This window comes from Canis lupus, chromosome 34 (assembly GCF_048164855.1).
Source record: "Canis lupus baileyi chromosome 34, mCanLup2.hap1, whole genome shotgun sequence".
NCBI classification, from domain to species: Eukaryota; Metazoa; Chordata; class Mammalia; order Carnivora; family Canidae; genus Canis; species Canis lupus.
In genome coordinates this window covers 25,119,470-25,144,348 of record NC_132871.1, presented here as the reverse complement: position 1 = coordinate 25,144,348, position 24,879 = coordinate 25,119,470, and the positions used below count along the sequence as shown (strand labels likewise).

The following is a 24,879-nucleotide window of genomic DNA, read 5'->3' as shown; positions in this document are numbered from 1 at the left end:
AAGATGACATTGACTGAGTTATGTTATTAGTGGGTCAATTCACAAGGCGGGCGGAGCTCTATGTCTGCTCCAGGCAGGGAAGACACAAAAGAAGGAGAAGATGGAGTCTGTACCCTCTGCAGTTGACAGCTCATTTGAGGGCAGGGCCTAGTTACACACGCTCGCATGCATCACGCCTAATGAAACAGTCACACGGCACAATGAATGACTGTGTCAATAGCAAAAACTGAGTATACAAATGAAGGGTGATGCCAAGGCTGTTTATTCCAAGAGGTTTGCCCATACATTGAAAACTGAAATCTCTTGAAAGTAGTGACAATAAAATTCCAGGTCCCAATGGACAACTTCTGGTTTTTCAAAGCCACACCTACCGTTTGATTTTGTTCTAAAATAAACATCTACAAAACAGCAACAAAGGCAGCTTTTTGAAAATGAGTTTACCTTATAGTTAAAATATAACCATCCTTTGGGACATGTTCCATGTTGTTTTGGGGTATCTTTCTCTTTTTCTATGACCCAAATCTTCTTTCGCTTACAGATGCCAGGCAAAGAAACTGAACACTCTTCACTAGCCCAGAGTCCTGGAGGAGTAAATGGGTTAGACATGACCTGAAACAATGGAAACTCTTTGTAGGCATTCTTTATCACATTTTTATGACTGCTAATGATTTATCATAGTTTTTTTTAAAATCTAGAAATTGAACTAAACTGGTAATTGTAGAGTTCTCTGGTGACCAGAGCAAACTGAGCAGGGGTACCAAATCAGTAATTCTAATTCAAGAATGTAGAAATTTTGCAAATGCAGAAAAACAAAAACAAAACCAGAAAAAAAAAAAAACCCAAACCCCAACTAATTAAAATACTACAATTGAAATCACAAAACTGATTAAAGTTCTTATAATATTTGGTTTGGTTAACAAAAAAATGTAGACTCATATTTTTGTTTTAGAATATTCAGCTTCGGTATAAAGAGAAAAAAGATTCTAAAACAATAGATCATTTCTAATTTATAATTTTTTAGAAAATATGTAATCTTGAAAAATTAACTCAGTAACTTCTAAGAAAGAAGCACTTTCAACACTGACCCTTAAAAAAACAGGCACACATAGACATGCCCTCGGGAAGATATATCCCAAAGTCCTTAGCCCCCTGGAAAATGTATTTTAATTTAGAAGAGCTATATTTTTCAGAGTAAAGGTTATAGAATGCATTTCATTAGCATTCAAGTTATAAATCCCAGAATAGTGCAAGGATGCGTGTAAATTGCAAAGGCAGTCTCAGTTTTCTAGTGTGAGGGATATAAGCCAAAAAATGTTGGCATTTTGAAGGAGGGGCTAGAATGCTTTTTTTTTTTTTTTTTTAAGAATGCTATTTTCAAAGCAGAAAAGCTGCTAGTCTTCCAGAATTACAAAACAGCCTTTCTGTAGGCTGTTGTGACACCTGCTGGCAAGAGAGAGCTGATTAACAACGTGGTTTTTCCTTTCCTTTCTCTGAAAATACCCTTACACCAAGGATTGCTTTCTATGTTTACCCTTTTTCTGATTTGGGGCATAGGTTCCTTATGTTAAGTATTAGGAACATAATTACCTTTTATAGGATATAAAGAGTGGGATGGATATGAGTGGACAGTCAACCCAAATAACACTGTATGTATTTGACGAATTGAATTAAAATTTAAAAACCCATCTTAAAGGGTAAACTGTATTTCTCAAACAGTTTGGAGATCGTTGATGTTTTATGGCGAGAAGCAGTTAATGCCAGGTATTTAAAAAATACTGAATTCAATGAAAATTTTTCTTACATGGAAAAGTGAAGGGATGCCTGGGTGGCTCAGCAGTTGAGATCTGCCTTGGGCTCGGGTGTGATCCCATAATCCTGGGATCAAGTCCCGCATCGGGCTCCCTGCGGGAAGCCTGCTTCTCCCTCTGCCTATGTCTCCACCTCTTTCTCTGTGTCTCTCATGAATACATAAAAATTTTTAAAAATCTTTAAAAAATGGGAAAGTGGAAGTAAATTTCACAGGGTTTAAAAGTTCTGGCCAATTATAAACTGAATATTAAGAAGAGAGTTTAAAAATGGGCCCATATTGAAATTTTTTAGAGAGTAGTATTTGTCAGGCATATTTTTGACCAGTTTCATTGGGTCTATTTCTGGTGCTGTTTTGGTTCTTGAGGGATGACTTCTATGGTTGTAATTCATTTTCAAGAACATGAATGCATGGAATTAACTAACTATAGGAATGGCCATCCTTAAGACTAATGAAACTCAACATATTCAACTAAAAAAAGCAAGCCAGCCAAACAAAACTTTCTCACTGAACTAATGCAATGTAAAGGAGACATTAGCCTTCTGAAAATTATCAGTTTGTATTATAAACCCCAAAATGGATAAATATAATAACCTGTTATAGATGAAATGAAGCCACATCGTTGGCTCTGATTACTCATAGATCCTTCTCTTCTCTTGTCCCAATTCTGGTATATTACGGGTGCTCCATCATTCCAGCTGTAGGTAAATTAAGAATTTTAGGGTCTTCTTTTATTCCATATGTTCAATCTCCAACACCATTCTTGGAGTTCTGGGGTAATTTTTATTAAATTAAAAAGATACTCGGGTCTTTAGTTAGAAAAATGGAAATTTATAAATTAAAGACAATGTTTGAAGCCTATTTAACAAATTGATCACTAAGATCTAGTCCAATCATTCTGCAAATAAAACCTGTCAAACAAAATAAAATGCAAATTGATCTAGGTCCACACCGAAATTCATCATTGGCTCTTTCTTCTCGAAGTCCAATCCACCAATTTACACCATACTTTGATAGCTATTAAAAAAAAAAAAAGAATATGTCAGCATTTATTCTACTTGTTTTCCCTTTTCAGTATTAAGATTAATGGGGTTGCTGTTAATAGCTTTCTATTCTTCACTATTTTACCCAATTATCTAAAGAAGAGTACACTAAGGCCTAGCATCTTGAGAGAACCTGAAACTATTATTTAAAAATATTCCCTCCTCATTATGAAGGGAAATTAGAATCAACTATTGAAAATCTTTCTTACAACTTTCCCTATGTATTTAAAAGTAAATTTTCTAACTCTCATAATAGAGCTTTACAAAATAATATTGTAAAGTAAAATAAGATGCAGACTCCTTTTTTTGATTAAAAATTTAGTGGTTTATCATCTCAGTGATTTATAGTTCACTGCATAAGTCACTCTGTTTGAAAAACAATTCAAAGCACAAAGACATCAATAGAAAAAAGATTTTGAATTTTTGGCATTAGTCTGATTGTTAAGCTTTTAAACAGTATTAGCACCCTCCCCATTTAAATAGACTCAATGTAGGACAAAGGAATACTACAAAACTACCAGTGTTTAACAACCAGAAAATCATTTTTGCATTTTACTAATTTTGTACCATTATTTATCATACAGATATCAGTACAATAAAGTATGAAATGAAACAGCATGTTCATGCATGTGTGCATGCACACACACATACATTACAGCAGATGTAATGCTGGACTTATGACCCAGGAAATTGAAATTCCCTCTTTAACTATAAAAGAGGAAGAAGCAGTAAGGATTTCCCTAAGACCTCTAAATCAATATACTTTATATGTATGCTGTGTGTGTGAAATGTAACTTAATTTTTAAGCTAAAAATTTGTTAATTTGAAAGCACTGTGTATTTAAATTTGCACTTCATTTCTTCTGTAAAAATTGGAAATACACGTTAAGATATATATTTTTTTCCATATGAATTTTGGGTCATCATACAACAGAACCTAAGAGTTCTCTAACATTTTAATTTATAAACAGGTATTTTTATTCCTTGAATAGTGTGGCTGTCTGCCATATCAGCAATTTGAGAATAATGCAAGATGGAACAACTATAATTTGGGGTCCCTGAGGTGTTATTTCATGGACATGTTCTTACATGCTGAATTTAGATTCCTATTGTCAGGCTTTGGAATGGATCCATTGAGACTGGCTGTGAACTCAGTGGGAGAACCACAACAATTTCATTCAATCTAAAGAGGTCTCATGTGCAACAATAGTGGAAATCATGGCCTGATCATTCACTGCCCCAATTAAGGACCTCTAAAGAGAAATTATAACTACATCTTAAGTGACATATTTATTGCCACCTCAATTATATCATGGTGATCCTCCACATGGCACATTACAACCTGTTGTGATGCAGAATAGAACCACAAGCTAGAAGGATGAGCTAGATGATATCTCAAGTGAAAAATCCATGGTGAAAAATAGATGTTGTAACTTTTAGCTTAGGTATCAAACCACAAAAATAGAAGACTTATTAATATTCTCTCAAATAAAGAAATGTAATATGACTACAGATTTCATAACATCAACCATACTTTGTTATAGTCATTATAGATAGAATCATATGGGAAAAATACTTATAAAAAATAAGATATAGCAATATCCAATATAATTTATGAAGTCATTGATCTATGAATTAATACAAGGAAGAGTAACCTGTCATATCAAAACCATGTTATTTTAAGGGTTAAAACACCATATTTTGGAGGATGACTCATAGCTTTAATATATTTTTGTTAAGAGTATTTAGACATGAAATTATAAAAATAAAAGTAAATTGCAATTTTGAAATGCAAATATTGCACAACACAGTATAGGAATGTTAGCCAAGTGGATTAATTGGGTAGTAGTTCATGTTAAAGAACTCCTAAAGTGCTTATGGCTTTTTATTTTTTGGGCATTAATCTAGCCAACAAGATGGCTTAAAAAAGAAGTACTCAAAAATTCACTCTCATCATGCCTGTGGTATTCTGTTATTCAAGGAGAAAATACTGACTAACCACTTTTCCAAGATAGAAACACTTTGTTTAAAAAAAATCTGCTTCAGATTTTTAAAATTTCATCCAGCTTTCTTTTTCAATAGTTCTTTTACTTCCCAACTAAATGTTATTTTTGTTTTTCACATTTCTGAGTTACTACTCTTTATAGGGAAACTATACAACAGATATGTAATACCAAAAATATTTAATTACTGGGCCACCTGGGTGGCTCAGTGGTTGAGCATCTGCCTTTGGCTTAGGTTGAGATCCCAGGGTCCTGCGATTGAGTCCTGGATCAAACTCCCAGCACAGAGCCTGCTTCTCTCTCTTCTTATGTCTCTGCCACTCTCACTCTTTGTTTCTCATGAATAAATGAATAAAATCTCTAAAAATTATATTTAATTACTATTCTGATTCTTCCTGCATTTATAGGACGAGAGTGCCACAAAAGTGAATTTTATGATCTCTACATATTTAGTTACTCATCCTGGAATAAAATAACTTCTGGACTGACTCATTCTAGTAGGACATTACATAGATATGGAATTTCTTACTGGTGAAGTGAAAATGGTCACTATAAATATCACTACTACCACCACCAAAGAGTGCATAACACAGCCATAGATTATGCGATAATAAGAATTGCTTTGGAAACTTAGAGCTTTCTTCTTTCTAAATTGATACCCTTTCCTTTAGTTCCCTTGTCCCTTTTTCATCTACACATTTTAAACGGTCCAGTAATTTTCTTTTGTAGCACAGCGGGATGTTAGATCAGTCAGCTGCCCGCCCATCATACTGACAAGGCATTCTGTATCAACATGGTCACAGGCTGGGTAACAATTTTGCCATGTAAGACACCACAAGGTTCACCTGGTTTGACATCACAACTAGATCTAGTCCTCAACTAGTATCATGGATGGCACTAGGTATGGCTTCTTAAACAGCTAAACACATGGGTTTTACTATTTCCTTCTTCGGGAGGTATTAACTCTGCCATCCCCACTGGCTTCCCAACCACTAATAATTGGGAGAGTGAATTCAGGGAAAGGTGAAGAGAAGAGACCTGCAGATATTCCTAGGAGACCTAAGCCCTGTTGGAAAGATCAAAGAAGTCTTTTATTGCTCATGCGTGAGACAGAGCTGCTGTTCTACTGCTAGCAGAAGGGTTTTAAATGACTCTGTAAGTCAGATGACCTGGGTTCACTTCCAGATTCCATCACTTAGCTGCTGTGTAAGTAACCAAGTTGCTTCACCTCTTTGGAGTTTTAGCTTCCTCAACTGTAAAATGTCCTAATAATAGACTTCCCACAGAAAGTCCTTGGAAAGATTAAATGGCATTAAATAGTAGTACTTAGCACAGTACCTGCTACGGTTACAATAAGTATTGGCTAAATATCAGTTCCAATTGAGACATGCACTTTGTCATGTCGATGGATGGATTGGTTTTCAGACAATTGATCTGATGTCTTGTTATTGCCACCAGGAGTCTGTTGTCTTGTTAAAGAAATAAATGTATTTTTCTGACATGTGGATGCTTAACATGGATTTGGCTTGAGTGTTCTATTTGTAGGAGAGAAAGGGTGGTAAAATAGCACACAAACCAGTAGTGGGGAATATCTCATTCTTGTGGTTAGTCTTCACTGAGTCTCTGTGGGACCGTGGGGTTGTCACCTAATCCCTCTGTTTTTCAGCTTTTTCCATTACAACTCAGTAATAGCCCTGACCTACCTGTACCTTGCAGGCTGTCTGTGCATCAAATAGGATTATAGAAATGGAAAAGCTCCATGAGCTGTAAGAGAAGACATTTCTCTTACATGCCAAGATGTTTTAAATATAGAGCTTCATTTTAACAATCAACTTACAAATATATGAAAAGATGATAGCTCAAGAAAGGATTCCTGGCGATCATGAAATAATGGTAAAAGGTTTTTTTCTTACTTTCAAAGGTTTCCTAGTAAAAATTCAGAATAAGTTTCTCTCTCTTAGTGTTCCCTTGATAATTTGTACATATTGCTCCCTTTTCACTTACTATTATTTCTAGCTTTTTAAAAACAGAGACTATATCTCATTTTTGTGTTCTTGACATTTTTATGACTTTGACAAATATCACAATGCCTGACACATACCTAATGCTCAATAAATGCTTGTTGGAGAAATACACTGAAAATGTACACTATTCTTTGGCAGTCTGCTTCATTATTTAACAGGTTTTGCATGCTTTCTCTCCAATTAGCCTAGCTCCTCAAAGATTGCCCAAGTCTTTAACTTAAGTTGAAATGGAAAACCACTCCTTATTTTCTGAATATTGAGTCTTTATAGACTTAAAAGTATTATATTCTTGTAAGTAAAATTCAAAATTTTAAAACAGCCATGTACACACACATACACACACTGTTCAGGTACACTTTGTCCTTCATTTGTGCTTTATTTTCCTCCATGGCATTTATCTATTTATCTTTTCCTAAAATATTATGTAATGCTATGTACTTATATTGATTACGGTCTTTCTTCCCAGACTAGAGTATAAGACCCATGAGGGCAGGAATTTTGGTCTATTTTAATCACTGATAAAGCCCCAGCCCTTAGAAGAGTAGACTGAATAAATAGATATTGAATGATTGAATGAGCCTCACTAAAACAATAAAACTCTACTTACTCATAACTGTTGCTAGTAAAGAATGACAATAGTGAAATGATTGACCAACATGGTAAACTTGTGTTTCCATTATTTTCTCTTAATCCCTATAACAGGAAGACGATCAATTCTCAAAAATACATGGCTTTAAATGAAACTTAAATAAATGTCTGAAGTCAAATTTTAAAAAAATCCCCCCAAAGACAGAAGAAGGAGCTAAGCTCTGAATTTCTCATGGTTAATTGTATTCAAATACCGCTCTTATTTTGCTGTGGATAAATTCTTGTTCATGTGCAGAATGAATTGTGAGAATATCACCACGTAGCCAGACACAAACAAACTCAAAGGAGGGCCATTCTGCAGCATAGGTGTGAAAAAGATACTCAGCATCTTGATAAAAGAGCCAAGGTGCATCTGAAAAACAACAACAACAACAACAACAACAACAACACTGAAAACCAATGCAAATGATGCAAAAGCCATTGACTGATATAATGCAATTTAAATAGGATATACTATAATTTACCCCACAATTGTAATTTAGTCACTTAGCATTAAAAAAAAGTATGTGTGTGTGTGCCATATACATAAATAAGTATGTTTACATACATACAACTAAGTATATAATTTGCTTATTTTCCTTGGTTTATCTCATCTAAGAAAACTTCATTTGTATTGCAAGGTCTGGGATAAATACATATTTTAAATTCACATGTCATGAAAATAGTGTTGTTAGAATATTAACCTTTAATCATTTAAATACTTTTTATTAATTTGATTTTTAATTAGTTCTAGATTGACATAAGAAAAGAGAAGCTCAATTGGAAGACAGTAATAATACAGGAATGGTATATAATGGCATGTAATTAGATATTCAAGAACTGCCAGGAGAGTTCTTACCATATTGGTACCAGGGTGGAATCTTGGGTCTCACATCTGCAAAGTGAAAGCAGACAACCTTGAGTGACCTTTATTCACAAGTGTACCATCTCTGAATTACTTCAGCTCTAAACACAGTATTTTGTACTTTGCCTTTTAAAATACCACTTAAAAACTAGGTACTTTGTCCTGTTTGAAGTATGGTTGGCTCTCACACTTGAAGAGGAGGCGCAAGAGAGGCCTCTGATCAAAGAAGAAAGGATGTGAACACTTGTCAAGGGCCTACTGTGCTTCACACACTACGTTAGGTGCTTTCACCTATTCATTTGACAAATAATTTTGGTTGCTTGTAATGTCACAGTGACATTTCTTCCAAATAGTACTTGAAAAATACCGTATTCCACAATATAGTTGGTTATCCTCATTTCCTATTAACTAACTTAGTGTACTGCCCTGGTGTCACTTTTTTCTCATTCCCCCGTGGGGCATTCTTTGCTGAAGTAGTACAGTTTGGATCGTCATGATGGTTGTTGGTACTGCAGTCCAGGTGTTTAAATTTTAGATTTCTGTAACTCTTCACTTGGAAAAATTCTGTAGATTATTAGAAAGTAAACATATAGTAAAAATCTTATGTTTTTACCTCTTGGAATTTTGCATATCCATTCACGTTTGGAACTGCAGTGTAAAGGTAGCAATGTTTTATTTGCCTTATAAACAGCACAATTTCTTGCATCTTCTCCAAAATAAGTATTGTCTAAAAATGAAGAGACAACCTGCAGCAGATGAAGTTCATTATTTCTTAACGATGATCCCCCACAAAAAGTTTCAAAAGATCAAAACAGGCATCTCTGTAAATAAACCACAGTAGACTTGGAGGAAGCTTAAGAAATGTCTGGATAAGATTGCAATTAAAGGTTGCTTCATATTTGTGAAGAACAAGCTAACGAAACTAACATTTTTCCTTAAAGATGCTTTTTTTTCTTAAAAGGAGGCAAGCTACTCCTTTCTCCAGAAGGAATAAATCAGAAGCAGGGTTCCTTCTGAACTTGTACTGTTTTCTCACTGGCCACAATAGGCTAGCCCTGGGACCTTGGGCAAACCTCTGGAAGGCTCTGATCTGTTAGATTTGGGTCTCATCTGTGATGTAGATTCTTTTGCATATACCCTGAGATTTTAGTCTTTAGTCACTAAATTTTAAGTTTTCACTAGCTTTTACTGGGAAACCATCCAAAGCTTTCCATGAATGGTCATTTAAGAGGGATATTAATAAAAATTCAATCTTATCAATGATTTAATGGCTACTTGACAGAAAAGTGGATGGACCACAGGTGAAACTGGAGTAAAAATTTGGAAAAAAGAGGATGTTTGAAACATTTATACGCCTCCTCAAACATGTACACAATCATACAACTCACCTAACGTAAAAATACATAAGCTCATATGTATTCAGACCATAGTGTGAGTTTGAACATTTGTTTTGTCCAAGTAGGGAGTGGTGATGAGGAACTCCATGCACTGCTTCATGGGTTTATCTCATTTATGCTGAACCAAATAGTCTACTCCTATTACTAATGAGATTGTTTTACTAAAACAAAAGGAAACATTCTCAGCCTCTACATACCACACTTCGTTTTCCAGGTGCCATATTGACTGTCATTTATGTAGCAGGTGGAGTCTGCTAAGATCCTTCCACTCGCTGGGCCTCAGTTTATCTGATAGCAAAATGGATGGGGCAGGTGATCTCTAAGGTCTCTTTTTACTCTCTGGTCCTGATACCCTTCTCAGAGACGCAGCACTATTTGTGTGTGTGTGTTTGTGTGTGTGTGTGTGTATGTTACATGTTTAACTAGCATGTCCTTATTATTTTTGTTTTCCACATACAGATTTCCACAGATCCTTTCCTTACTGCAAATTTTTTTCTAGTGGGGCTAGAGATTGTTCTTTTCTATTGATCTTTACTATTTCAAAGTTAGGCTGATGATATTTTGCCAACAAGAAGACATTATAACATCATGACTTTGGAGGCAGACAACCTGTGTACAAATTCTGGTTCTGTTATGCATTATTTTAGGAAAACTATTTAAGCATTCTAATAACCACTGCACTGAATCATTATAAGGGTGAAATGAGATCATGCAGCAGTGCATTCAACCAGTGGTAAGAATATAATTCGGGCTCAGTAAATAAGAGCTGCATTAAGTGCTCACTGCAGGCTTATGTTAGCCTCCTATTTCACAGGTATAACTGAATAATTTGATTTTGCATGTGCCCTCAGATGGATCTCATTTCAATCTGGGATACAGCTCTCATTTTTTCCCTATCATCTTAAGGAAAATATGAGGATTCCTCATTGCACCTGAAAAAAGAAGTAATAGTGAATTCCTTTTTTCCTTCACAGAGCTTTTTACAAGTATGAGGCTGAAAGAAAAGTAATTTTTTTTTCCTTCTAGATAACTTGCTCTGGTTGAGAAGGAGATGGTGTTTCTAAGGCTGGCATTTCTTTTAGAGATAAACTGAAATGGTTCTTTTCATTGTGATCTGGACAAGGGTCCCACATTCATATAATTAGGTGCCAAGCTAGAGAGAGAAGGTGAAGTAAAGAAAGCCTAATATTATTTTAAACAACAGTTGCTTCTTTCTCAAGACTCTTTACATGGAGGGATAGTTTGGGAGGGGGGTTGGAGATTTTTATTTATTTCCAGGATGAGATCCTATAGCTGGCCTCAAAACTATGTAGCTAGCAAAGGTTTCCCAGGACTTTGCAGAAATAACTCCTATGGTACCAGGATCTGGTGCAGTTTTTATCTGGGTCTGAGTCACAGGAAATATGGTCATTATTTCCAGGTTCCCTTGGTTGGTTTACCAAAGTGTTCCAGGGTCACCTGTTTTGAATTCATTTCCTTTTCTTCAGTTTGGAAAAACTTACAGGAGTCCCATCAGACCACTCCCAAGAGCCAGCATTCAGTGGGTTTCTTTTATTAAATCCAATCCAGAACTGCCTTTCTTCTGTCCTGTGAAAAAACAAAAACTTGGCTCTTCCTACTCAATTCACAACAAAATGTAAAAGGTTCAAGTAATATTTTAAAGTATTTATGTGCACAGGAAACAGCTGATACTCCTGGCAGGATCGATCAAGTCAATGAACATTTACTGAATGTTTTCTGTATGCAAAATCTGAGCTATGGCTTCCTATTACTCTGGGCTTGTATGGTGTGCTCTTTGATGACATGCAGTTGGGGGAGAAGTGAACTCATATTCAGAACACTATTTTCTCATGTTTATAAGGGATGGCAGCACTTTTCAATCATATAAGAACACACGAAGGCAAGTTGGTAAGAAATTTGGAACATCTTTTCCCTAGAGGACTTTTTACTACTTTACTATACATTTACTACTTTCCTATGCTTTGATTTGTTGCTTTTTGGTCAAATGTTCATGTATTCTTTGAAGGTTAATTACCCACCACACCCTTTAATAAAAGGTACACAGCAGAGTTTGTTTTTTTGTTTTTTCAGATCCCAACATAATTTCATAGCAAATCAGTCTGAGGCACAGTAAATTAACTTCAGCATTCACCACTGGGTTAGACTTGGCGAGAAGCCCCACAGAGAATCATCTTTCCTCCTATTAGGCGGAGGACAAATACATCAAACCACAGAGTACTCAATAAATCAACCAATAAAGTCTAATTGTACAACGAACCATCTCACTAAGATAATATTCTGAGAATAATTTGGAGAATTAAAGATTTAAAAGATTCAGAAGTCATGACAGATGCTTTATTTTCGTTAGTGCAGTGAAGCAAGCTTATTCTGAAGCGTCCTTTTCTCAGATATGTGAGCTATTTTGCTTGAACAATACAAATGAAAGTAAAATGTGACTTAGAAATCCATGAGATCACTGGGGCCTGGCTGATGACTGCCATGATTACAATTTACAATTTACAAGGTTGTGGAGGGGGAGGATGCTGCCTTAAGGTTAAGCCAGGTACCTTCATATCAATATTACTCTCCTGCCTTAAGAACTTTTTATTCCTTTACTCACTGAATTCAGAGTTCTACATTTTTCCTGATACGTACTGGCTCCTAGATGATGAACTGGCATTAATTTTTCCTCATCAATTTCCTATAATTATATCATTTTAAATAATATAACAAATAATAAGATAGAAATAAAAAAGCAGTGCCATAACAAGGAGAAGCATGTATGCTACTATGAGAACTGGTTTATTTGCTATAATCAAGCATGAGATTGTGTTAAACTCCCTGGCAGTCTTGGTGCAAAGTAATATTATACAGCTTTTGTGATTAAGTGCTAAAGATTAATAATTTGGTAGATGCTTGTCATTAAGTTCTACAAGAAATTTCAAGTGTGAGAACTTATATAAATAGACATAATGATATTTGATCTTACAACAAATTTGGATGCAGTTTGCACGTGGTTATTTCATATAGCAAACCTCCCTATACTCGATGTTTTGCAAAGAGCTTAAGTCACGAAGCAAAGTTACAACTTAGAACAATGGAGACTATCCTGCATCCCTTGAATCTGTGGCCCCACACCAGACTGTGGTCCACTTAGTCAGGAAGCTTCTTGAACTTTTCTTCAGTCTCAGAGAATCTGATTTTATCAGAAAGGGAGACAGAACATGAGAGACTCCTAACTCTGGGAAACGAACTAGGGGTGGTGGAAGGGGAGGTGGTTGGCGGGTGGGGGTGACTGGGTGACGGGCACTGAGGGGGCACTTGATGGGATGAGCACTGGGTGTTATTCTATATGTTGGCAAATGGAACACCAATAAAAAATAAAATTTATATAAAAGAATAAAAAATAATAAATTAAAAAAAAAGAGAGAATCTGATTTTAGTATATGTGCTGCCAAAGCGAGCACAGGTTCAGAGAATCTGACTCAGCAGTTCTGGTGTGAGACCAGAGGGCTCTGTGTCAAAATGTGTCCAAGTGAGTGTGAGAATCAGCCAGATTTGGGAAACGTGGTTTTAGGTCAGGATTTCTCACAGGGGCTAGAATTTTCATGGGATGTTGATAAGTGTTCTCAAAAAAAGAGGTTTGTGGTAGAAGAAAATGCTTCCTTCTAGAAGCCTTTACAATGCTAATGCATATGGTAAATTTCCAAGTTTCTGCGTTGTTTTGCAAATAATATTTGACTCTTTTCCCCCAACAGTACTCTATGAGAGTACATTGGGAGATGATTTCAATGGCTCCAACCATTAAGAACATTACTATAGATGCAGGAGATGAATAATTTGATAGATGTTACATATTAATCACTGTTTGGAGTGTCCTAAAGGTGACCTATGGGGAAGCCTAGGATTTTCCCAAAAAAATAGTTTTGGATTTTTTCTGTAATTTAAGCAAGTGTTTCATTGAGACTCCAGATTTCCAGAGCTTGGAGCATAGTACCTGATGTTACATTTGTTTTTATTTAATAAATGTATGGAGCCATTGGATTCATACTGCTTTCTCGGGGGCAGGATTTTGTCTGTCTTGTCTATTGCATTCTCCAACCAGCTAATCATTTAGAAGTACCCCTCCCATAGAAGATATTCCAAAAATGTATGCTAGCTGACAAGAACATATTACAAAAAGAGGCCAATGGATGAGAAGACTCACTAAAAGAGAACATAATGGCTGTCTTCAAATGTTCAAAAATATAATCTACTTGATCTGTATTGCTCTGGCTTACTAGAAATTTGATCTTTGAAACCAGCCTCCAACAATGGAATGGACTTTCTCCCAAATAAGGATCACTCTGAAAGGAATTGTGCAGATAGTAGATGACCACAGTAATATACTGGAAAGAATTTTTACATTGGGTAAAAGGTAGCACAAGCTTTTCTCATTTCTTCAAATTTAAATTGATCTTCTAATTCCATGTAATTCAAGATTCTGTAAACTTATAAGATGGATACCGACAAGTGAATGCCTATTTCCTCAAATGTAAAGTTCGGATGTTGGTTTGGAATGTTTTTTTCAATCAGTGGGATTTTTTTTTTTCAAACAAAATCTTACATGGACTCCTATTATATACAAATAACTAGAAGTAGAGCCGGTGGGAGCTGCTCTGGTGAGTCAGTGATGGAACTAGGACCTCAGCCCACTTGATCTCCTAATCTTGGGGTTCTAGGACTCTCGGGATCGTCAGACAACACTTTGAATATCATGGGGTTAGGTAATTAGAGTTTTCTGGAAAGGCTCTAAAATTCTGACTTGAGATACACAGAAAAGATTTCAAATATCAAAACAACCATCACTTTGTTCTTTGTTTTATAGAATAAGAACTTGGTGTAATATAAATATAAAACTAGGGATCCCTGGGTGGCGCAGCGGTTTGGCGCCTGCCTTTGGCCCAGGGCGCGATCCTGGAGACCCGGGATCGAATCCCACATCGGGCTCCCTGCATGGAGCCTGCTTCTCCCTCTGCCTGTGTCTCTGCCTCTCTCTCTCTCTCTGTGAGACTATCATAAATAAATAAAAATTTAAAAAAAAATAAATAAATATAAAACTATATGAATAAATTTTTCTTTCACAATTAATGGCTAATTGTGTCGGCTTAAAACAAATTCTTGAGATTTTAAACAAATATTTGGGATACTCATCCCTAATAAGTTATTACTGGGAAACAGAATATTTGATTGCATTTTTTCAAAATTAACAAGTATTTACCTATTAAATTTTGAATGTAAAAGTTCATTCACAAAATTCTCTTCCTCAATATGAGCAAAGCTTGCAAGGTGAGCTCCAAATTCTTCACAAAATGCTTCTGCTTCTCTCCACGTTCTTTTCATTAGGACTTTTTCACTATGAAATACCTGGTTTAGTAGGAGAAAAAAGAAAGTTGACACTATCATGGATAAGGTGAGGCGATTTAATTCTGGACAAGAAAATAACAGTAGTACAATTGTCATTATTCTATATTAAAAGCTTGACCCAGTAGGGAAAAATAACACTTATTGAACTAGGATGTGTCTAATCATCGTAAAACTATTTTCTCATTTTATTCTCACAACAAATTCACGAGGAGGATATAATGAGCTCAGTTTTATAAATAAACTCCTTGAGGACTCTTTTTTCTTCTTCTAAATATCCTGTAACTGACATATACTTGTCCCTTAATAAATGTTTATTAAGAGATGCGGGGAGTCAGGCTAACAGAGGTTACAAATTTCTGGTCAAACAACTACAAATAGGCAAAGCTAGGATTAGATCCAGAAGTCCTTGCTTCAAGAGCCCATGAATTTCTATCCCACCAGATTACCTTCTGACAAGTTAGAATTGGCTGAATGATCATGAATCTGGCTAACCTATAGCTGGAAATGAGAAATGAGACCCGGGACCAGGGCAGGTATATTACTAAGGTCTTTGGGTCTTAGCTGTGCCTAAATTCTCTGTTGTTTCTCAGCTGTCCTCACAGTAGCAGAAAGACATCAGTCAAATGGAGATGTACTTCTGATTTTATTTAGGATCAAGGGTGAAGGTCCACAAATACAGAACTCCAGACCTGAGGCCTCTGTGCACTCCTCAATTTTATCTGCCTGACATTGTGCCAGAGTCTGTAATGCCAGGCAGGCATCCTGCGGCCAGGCTTCACCAGACTCTGATTTGCTGAGACCAGAATGAATAGGTTTCCTGGTCCTGTGGGACACAGCGCAGCCTTTCCATCTTAAAATTATATGCCAAAACTCACCTCCTCTGGGAACTTTTTCTTGAATACTTAAAATTCATCAATCCTAGCACCATGCCCATCAAACACACCACACGTTTGTTGACATGTCCGAGTAATTTGTAATGGAAAAAGCACTGGACTGGGAGCCCTGAGATCAGGCATTTGTTCCAACTCTGTCAATAAATAATTGTGATCTTGGGCAAATCACTTCATCTGGCTGCCTCAGTTTGCTAATTTCTAAGGTTCAACTTATTCCTTTGTGAGGTCACTGTTATCTGATGAATTTGATGTAGGATTGTACATGTGTACATTAAACTGAATGCATTCTTAGATGTTTCATGACAAGAAGATTGTAGATACTGATTTACATCTAGGATCTAAAGCTGATTTGCAAAAAGACATTCCTTCACACAATTTTCACACACACAGACATATATATATACACACACACATATATATCAACTGTATCTATTAATTTGTTTGATCTTCAGGTATCTGTTAAGCTGCAAAAGCTATTTTTAGCAGCATAATGGTGTTATTCCATAATAGAGACTTATTCATTTTCATACAAATGATATGGAATTGTACCATTTCAATACCCAGTGAGCATCTGCCTTGTTCATTTGGGACTATGCAGTCAGAACAGTATTGACTAGGGCCTTGATACCAATCTTCAAGAAGAGGACTTCAGTATTATCAGAGATATGTCAGTCTTTTGACTTAAACTTATTTTGGAATATAACTGAAAAGATAGATACAGCCAATAAATATTAAGTACCTGCTGTGTGCTAGGCACTGGTCTGGAGTAAAGGAATTTGGGATACATGAACAAAACTGAAATAATGTTGGTTCCACTGAGAATGCCTAGGTACCCTTGGCATCACCTTGAAGCAGCTGGCCAAGCCAGGCTCTGATTCCCAGTCCAAATAGCAGGGGTGAAAGGGCCATCTCTCTTCCTGCTCCGTTTTCTCCTGTTTTCCCACTGGTTGCTTACACAGGGACATTGCCTTAAAATGTGTGCAGTCCTTCACTTCCCAGCGACCAGGTGGACTCCTTCCTCGCATGACAACACAGCCACCACTGTACCCTAAAAGCAGAAAACAACATTTTTTAATACCAGAATTACTAGAACATTTTGTTCTTGGAAGACAGGTCTTTAGAGCATTGCACAACTGACATCTCATAAAGAAGCGCCACATAAGAACAAGAAAGATGAAAAAGAATGCTTTCTTAGCAGAACTATCTCATTTCTCTTCCTTTCATCTTTGAAGCAAACAATAGAAGATGAAAAAGTAAGGGAAAAGAGCCCATGAAGATTGGAATTTGGACATTTGAAGCTCAGATGGCAAATGATAGGGAGCTAGGCACTATTCAACCTGGGACTCAAATATCCCCAGTATTCAATCAAGCCTCGAATATTTCAGTCAAATGCCAATATTCCTCTACTTTCAATTATTGAGCTTTTTTTTTAACTGCTCAGAGAAAAATTCAGACCATCATTTACTGAGCACTTACTCTGTATACTGTGCTTTGAAACCCCATTGTGAAAAATCAACAATGAAAAATGCATTGTGCTTATCCTCTGAGAAACAGATTTGACAGAGAAAATACATAAATGATGGATTCAAGGCAAGGTACATAACAGAAAGCCAAACTGCAAACCACGGGAGAGTGGAGAGAAATTCCATATGGGGTGAAACTCTGGGGGTGGAATTAGGCAGACATTAAGGAAAAGGGAAAGACCATCTAGTTCTGGATGAAGTTCTGTTCTTTTGTGTATGCTTGAACATATTGGAAAATGAACCATATTTTTCCATAGAAACAATTTCTATGTTAAGATGCTCGTTTGTCATCAAATCTATATAACTCACAGGACAGCTAAAAAATACACCTCAAATATCAGTGAATAGTAGAAAGCAATCCGATTCCAAAAATAGAATAAAAATTAAGTAAGAATGAACCTTTTTTTCTTGAAGCCAAAGTGTTCATTTATCTAAATCAACTTCAACAACAACAACAACAAAATTGTGCACCTATATCTGCATACCAGGCTAGTCGGTATAGTAGCTGCTAGGGATAAAAGGACAAAACAAAACAAAACAAAAATTCTTTATTTTAGTGTGAGGCATAGACACAAAGAATTAATTGCATTGAACATAATGTATGAAGTACTACTGTAAAGGAGAGTCCAGATTTCTTTGGGAGATTCCAGAAGGGGTGATGGAGTCCGCTTCAGGATGTCAGTAAAGGATTTGCAGGAAATGACAGTTGAGCTGAAATTTGAAAGATAAAAAGGAGAAAAGAGTTTTCAAGGGGTGCTTATAAAAAAAGGAAGCAATTATAGATGAACATCTGAAGACTCTGATGACTCTGGACCTAAAGGCACTTTTAAAAACGTAGTCACTTGGTACTAGATATTTGTCTTGCTTAATTTCCTTCACAAGGAATGGCTTCAATTTCTTTTTAGATACAGAGCAACTGGCTTTATCCTTGTCAGCAATGGGTGATTATTTTATGCTCACAGAAAGACTAAGAGATAGTGAGATAGAAGACAGAGGATGATATACAAAGAGCCTCTCCTAAAGGAATGGAAGAGTTTGTGGAAAAAGAGAAGGAATAAGGGAGAAAGAGAACCAGCGTTTGTGTCTTCAACAATCCTGAGTTCATGTCCTACCTTAGACACTAGGCATCACGGCCTTCCACAGGAAGCTCACAGTCCTCTGTGTGTGTGTGTGTGTGTGTGTGTGTGCTGATGCGTCAAAGAGACCCAGAAAGGTGAAAGTAACCAGTAGAAAACAAGAAAACATGACTAGTATGACTTGTATAGAAGAAAAACAAAGTCAAGAGAGAGAGAGTTGGTGCATACACAGACCATCAGTCAGCTCCATTGGCCAGAACAGCTAATTAACAGTGTTAAAGATGAATGAATGAGGGATCCCTGGGTGGCTCAGCGGTTTAGTGCCTGCCTTCGGCCCAGGGCATGATACTGGAGTCCTGGGATCGAGTTGGGCTCCCTGCATGGAGCCTGCTTCTCCCTCTGCCTGTGTTCTGCCTCTCTCTCTGTGTTTCTCATAAATAAGTTAATTAATTAATTAATATCTTAAAAAAAGATGAATGAATGATGGGAGCCACGCAAAGGGGAAGCACTATAGCATGTAACTGCAGCCTCTCAGGAGGAGATGTTTGTAATCCTGTTCAAGGAAAGAGGAGCTTTGCAATCCTGTTCAATGTAATTTTAGAATGCAGCTCATGATCCAGCAGGGTCATGAACAATAGAGGAGATGCTGCATACTCTGTCATGAGATTCTAATGATTCTAATGAAATCAAAATGTGGAAATCTGCATGGAAGCCCCAAATGTAACAGGCCAATGGAGTTGCTCTAGTTGAAAGAGCAAGGCAAACATACACTCCCCCTCAACACCTCCGTCCTTCCTTCCCCAGCAGCCTTTGACTTGGCGCCTGAAGTTTGGAGTTCTAGTCTCAGCACAAATATTTAGTGACTCAAAAGCCAAACAGGTAATTAATCACAAGAAACTTTGTCTGAAATGTGAGGATAACAGTCCCTTTTCTTCTCACTGGTTTTCATGAAGATCAAATGGAATAATGTATTTAAAAGCATCCTTAAAGATAGGAAGGACTAAAACCACCCCTAAGATGTTGCTTCTATTCTTATTTTGACTTTTCATTACAAAAGCTGGGATTTTGTGGCAGAAGTTCTTCCTGCATGTTCAAAGAATTTTTAAAAAGCTCGAATCAGCAAGTTTAAAATGTAATATACTATTTTTTTTTGTTGGTCTTGCATTTTGTCTTACTTTTTCACATCAGACAATGATTAAATAGCTTTGGTTTTAGATACTATAGATACTCAACTCATCTTCATTAGTGGAGAAGGAGATGTTTGTGATCTGCTATGAAGATGAAAAGTGCTGCAGGAGTGTTATTGGTATTCTAAAGTGGTTAACTTAATGGAACATTTGACCCAAATTTTAAAGTCTCAGCCCCAAAGAAGCAGTAAAGCAGGGTAATAAAGGGAGACTGGGCTAAGGGAGATATAAACCGAATTTATAATCCTATATTGTGGGTGTGCTTGCAAAAGCCAAATAATAAGGTAGGGTATGGGAGACAGTGGAGGGGGCTTTTCTCCTACAGAAATTGTTCTCAAATTCAATAACTCATTTCCCATTGGAGAAGAAAAACTATCATCCTATTCCTCAGTGGTGAATCTCACATTTAAACTGATTTTCTTTACGTGCCCTACCCTCCCTCTATCCCCCTTCACTCTCTCCATCAAACATCAAATATGGATAACTTTAGGTCAATTAAGAAATTCCAATTCACTATTCTAGTCCTTCCCATTTGGCAAAGCCACTAACCATAGAAATTGAGCTGATTTGGAAAGCTTCTATCTATCCTCTCTGGCCAAATACCTGAAAGTAGATGAACGAAATCAATCTGTGGCCTCAGGGTAGGAGGGAACTGTAGCTGGGCCTTCAGAGCCTCTGGACAATTATTTTACTTGAGTATAATTATTTTCCCATCCTGCAATAATCCTTACTTCTTAGGTCCTCTTCCTACCCCTTCCTTCTCTGTCCTTTTTTTCTGCCGCATGGTGAGGGTTTGATGCAGAATTTGAAAACAGATTTGACTGCATCTACCATGAGACAATGTCAAGGTCCAGAGAGGGCAGGCATACAGTAAAGAGCTGTTGAATGATTGAATCTTCCCCTCAAATTATGTTCCTCCATTTCCATGGAGCTCCCTCTCATTCCCCCTGTTACATTTCTTTTCTGTGTGTGCCCATAGCACTTCCCTCAACATCTACAATCCCATTTTTACTTTGTATGACATGTAACATACATGTGACATTATTTACATGACTATAAAGAGATACGGACATTTCCAAAGAGTGCCCAGAAATGAGAATAAGTTTGCCCTCATTTATGTGGTGATTCGTTTCAGAACTCTGGGAAGCCTTAAACTGGCTCTGCCTATCTATCTGCTGGCTGGAAGGCTTTTCCTTGCTATGCGGAGTCACTTTTAAGAAAAACGGATCTGATGTGCTCTCCTGGGATCCCAATTTCCCTGCCATTGGCAGAAGATTTCTACTGACTTGGTAAGATTGGGGTAAATGCTCTGGAGTTATCCCATATGAGTGAAGCACACCTTTTCTTTTCTTTTTAAGATTTTATTTATTAATGAGAGAGAGAGAGAGGCAGAGACACAGGCAGAGGGAGAAGCCGGCCCCATGCAGGGAGCCCGACGTGGGACTCGATCCCAGGTCTCCAGGATCAGGCCCTGGGCTGAAGGCGGCGCTAAACCGCTGAGCCACTCAGGCTGCCCGAAGCACACCTTTTCTGCAGTAGCATCTAGATTTAGAAACAAAACTTTTGTCACAGAGCCTGACTAATAGATGGATGCAAAATAGTGTAAAATCCATTATACAGTATCTATGAATAATTTAGAAATTTCAGAATTAACTGAAGATTTATGTCATGGAAATTATAATTAATTACTTTTACTGTGACAATTGTCTTATAGTCATGTATTTTAAAAAGAAGTCTTTATCTTTTAGGGATAATGCTGAAATATTTGTGGATGAAACATTATGATGTCTGGGCTTTGCTATGACAAAATATGGGAGAGGGGGAAGTGGGTGAGGGTATAGATGAAACAAGATAGACCATGAGTTCATAATGGATGACACTGGTTATGGATATATGCGGGGTCATTACACCATTCGAGGAATGTAATACAAAGTTGAAAAAAGTGGCAGAACTGCGATTCCACCATAGATGGAATATCTTGATGATATGACATAAGGACAGAGTCTTGGCTAAGTTTTTAAAAAACAGCAGGCTTCCTGTTTGGTGGTCAATTTATATAGTCAGTTTGGACTGGATTAAGATTCTGACATGAGGACCAAGTTAATGGATACTTTCATGACAGGCAGGGGAAAAAATGTGATTTAGGATGGTGTTTCTGCAAACTGCAATTTAAAAGAAAAAAAGAAACACAGAGGTTTTTATATTGCTATTTTCTTCAGAAAAAGATTTACATTTTCATCTTATTCAGAGACAATTTACTCAATGTCAGTCAACACGGGCAGCCAAACTGAGCATCATGATATTATTTTTGCTTCAGGGAGAACAGGAAAAGAGTAGTGCCACTCAAATAAATTATAGCAGAAACTTATGAATGACAAGGAGCTCTGCCTCAGTTTCAGATTTTAGACATCCAAATATGCCCCAAGGAAGGTAAAAATCAAGACTTTGTCTACTCAAAATGTATTAATTTATTTTGACAGGTATAGACATTCCTAACAAAATTCCAAAGTATATTAGAAATGAAACCTGAGCTTTTTTTTTTTTTTTCAGTAATAGTACGACATGGAACTTTACTATTCTCTGCATTTTAATATTATTCATAAATTTGTAGAATGAGTAGGTTGTTTATTGACTAAATTATAATGTTTCTTTTATAGAGCCATGCAAAGTCACTGGTTTCTACTATATATATATATATATATATATATATATATATATATATATATATATATATATATATACCAGTGTTTATACACAAAAATGTAATTTGTGTTAACTTCACTCACCTTGCTGGCATCTTTAAAAAGTATAGTTTAAAATAATAATAAACTATGTATTTTAGAGCATTTCAGATTCATAGCAAAATTGAATGGAAAATACAGTCTTCCCTTATACCTCCTGCCCCATATATGTAAAACCTTCCCCACTATTGATATCCCATACCACAATGGTACATCTGTTAAAATTTAGAGTGACACATCATTATTAACCCCAAATCCATGATTTACATTACATTAGATTTCATTGTTGATGTTATACATGCTATGGTTTGAACAAATGTTTATATATATATATATCACTGTATTACCATATAGAATAGTTTCTTTGCCCCCCAAATCCTCTGTGCTCTGCCTATTTATCCCTACCTCCCCTCCAAACAACTTTTTACAAGTATTCTCTTAACTGTCCCGTAGTTTTGCGTTTGTCAATGGTTGGTATCATGTAGTATGTAGATTTTTCAACTGGCCTTTTTCACTAGTAATATGCATTTAAGTTTCTTCCATTTCTTTTATTTTTATTTTTTAAAAATATTTTATTTATTTATTCTTGAGAGACACACAGAGAGAGGCAGAGACACAGGCAGAGGGAGAAGCAGGCTCTCTGCAGGGAGCCCGACGTGGGACTCGATCCCTGGACTCCAGGATCATGCCCTGGGCTGAAGGCAGGCACTAAACCCCTGAGCCACCCAGGGATCCCCTTTTCCATTTTTTTTTTTTAATGGCCTGGTAGCTCATTTCTTTTTAGCACTGAATAATATTACCTTGTCTGCTATACTATACTTTATCCATTCACCTGCTCAAGGCCATTTTGACTGATTATAAGTTTTGGCAAGTATGAATAAAATTTCTATGAAAATCCATGTGTAGATTTTTATGTGGACATTAGTTTTCAGTTTATTCGGGTAAATACCAAGGAGTATGATTGCTGGGTTATGTGATGGTAAGAGTATGTTTAGTTTTGTAAGAAACTGTCAAACTATCTTTGAAAGTGCTATGCTGTACTATTTTGCATTCCTACTAGCAATGTATGAGTGTCCCTGTTCCATAGTCTCATTGGCATTTGATACTGTCAGTGTTTTGGACTTTGGTCATTCTAATAGTGGTATCTCATCACAATTTACAATTTCCTAGTGATACATGATGTTGAACATAGTTTCATGTGCTCATTTGCCATCTATATATCTTCCTTGTTTAAGCTTTGTCCATTTAAAAAAATATTTAATTTATTTTAGAGAAAGAGTGTGAACAGAGGGAGGGGTAGAAGGAGAGACTGATGCAGTCACCCTGCTGAGTGGGAGGCCTAACTTGGGGCTCAGACTCACGACTCTGAGATCATGACCTGAGCCAAAACCAAGAGTTGGATACTCAGCTGACTGAGCCACCCAGGTACCCCAGGTCTTTTGTCCATTTTTAAATCCTGTCCTTCGTTTCCTTATTGTTGCGTTTAAGGAATTCTTTGCATATTTTGGGTAACAGTCCGTTATCAGATGTAGTATTTGCAAATATTTTCTCTAAGTCTGTGGCTTGAATTCTCATTCTCTTGGCATTGTCTTTCTCAGAGCAGAAGTTTTAAGTTTTAATGAAGATTGTTTTTTCATGAATTGTTCCTTTGGTGTTGTATCTAAAAAGTCATTGCCTGACCCAAGGTCATCTGGGTTTTCTACTATGTTATCTTCTAGGAGTATCATAGCTTTGTGATTCACATTTAGGTCTGTGGTGCATGTCAGTCAATTTCTGGGCTCTCTGTTCTGTTGATTTGTCTTTTTTTTCCCCCCTAATACCACACTGTTTTGATTACTTTAGTTTTATAGTAAGTCTTGAAGTAAGATAGTGTTAGTTCTCTGACTTTGTTCTTCTCAATATGGAGTTGGCTATTTTGCCTCTCCATATAAACTTAAAAATCACTTTGTCAATGTCCACAAAGTAGCTTGCTGGGATTTTGACTGGGATAGTACTGAATCTACAGGTCAGTTTGTGAAAAACTGACATTTTCCCAATATTGAGTTTTTCTATACATGAACATGGAATATCTCTCCATTTATTTAGTTCTTCTTTGATTTATTTCATTAAAGTTTATAGTTTTACTCACATAGATTGTTGCATACATTTTCTGTTAGGTTTATATATAAGTGTTATAATATGGAGGGTGCTAATGTAAATGATAATGTTTTTAATTTTAAACTCCACTTGTTCATTGCTATTACATAAGAAAGCAATTGACCTTTGTTCACTAATCTTTTATGCTGCAA

The 24,879-nt window shown here is 36.4% G+C and overlaps 1 protein-coding gene across 1 annotated transcript in view; it reads right to left on the bottom strand.

Moving 5' to 3' along the window:
* PLA2R1 (phospholipase A2 receptor 1) overlaps positions 1 to 24,879 on the bottom strand; it is a 115,673-nt gene that overhangs the window by 24,556 nt on the left and 66,238 nt on the right. Inside the window, exons 12-20 of the mRNA XM_072811510.1 lie at positions 16,910 to 17,112; positions 15,026 to 15,171; positions 11,268 to 11,352; positions 8,982 to 9,114; positions 8,363 to 8,398; positions 7,719 to 7,876; positions 2,760 to 2,824; positions 2,402 to 2,505; positions 442 to 581 (exon numbers count right to left, since the gene is read on the bottom strand). Of these exons, the coding sequence (XP_072667611.1) occupies positions 442 to 581; positions 2,402 to 2,505; positions 2,760 to 2,824; positions 7,719 to 7,876; positions 8,363 to 8,398; positions 8,982 to 9,114; positions 11,268 to 11,352; positions 15,026 to 15,171; positions 16,910 to 17,112 (1,070 nt within the window). The remainder of the gene's footprint in view (positions 1 to 441; positions 582 to 2,401; positions 2,506 to 2,759; positions 2,825 to 7,718; positions 7,877 to 8,362; positions 8,399 to 8,981; positions 9,115 to 11,267; positions 11,353 to 15,025; positions 15,172 to 16,909; positions 17,113 to 24,879) is intronic.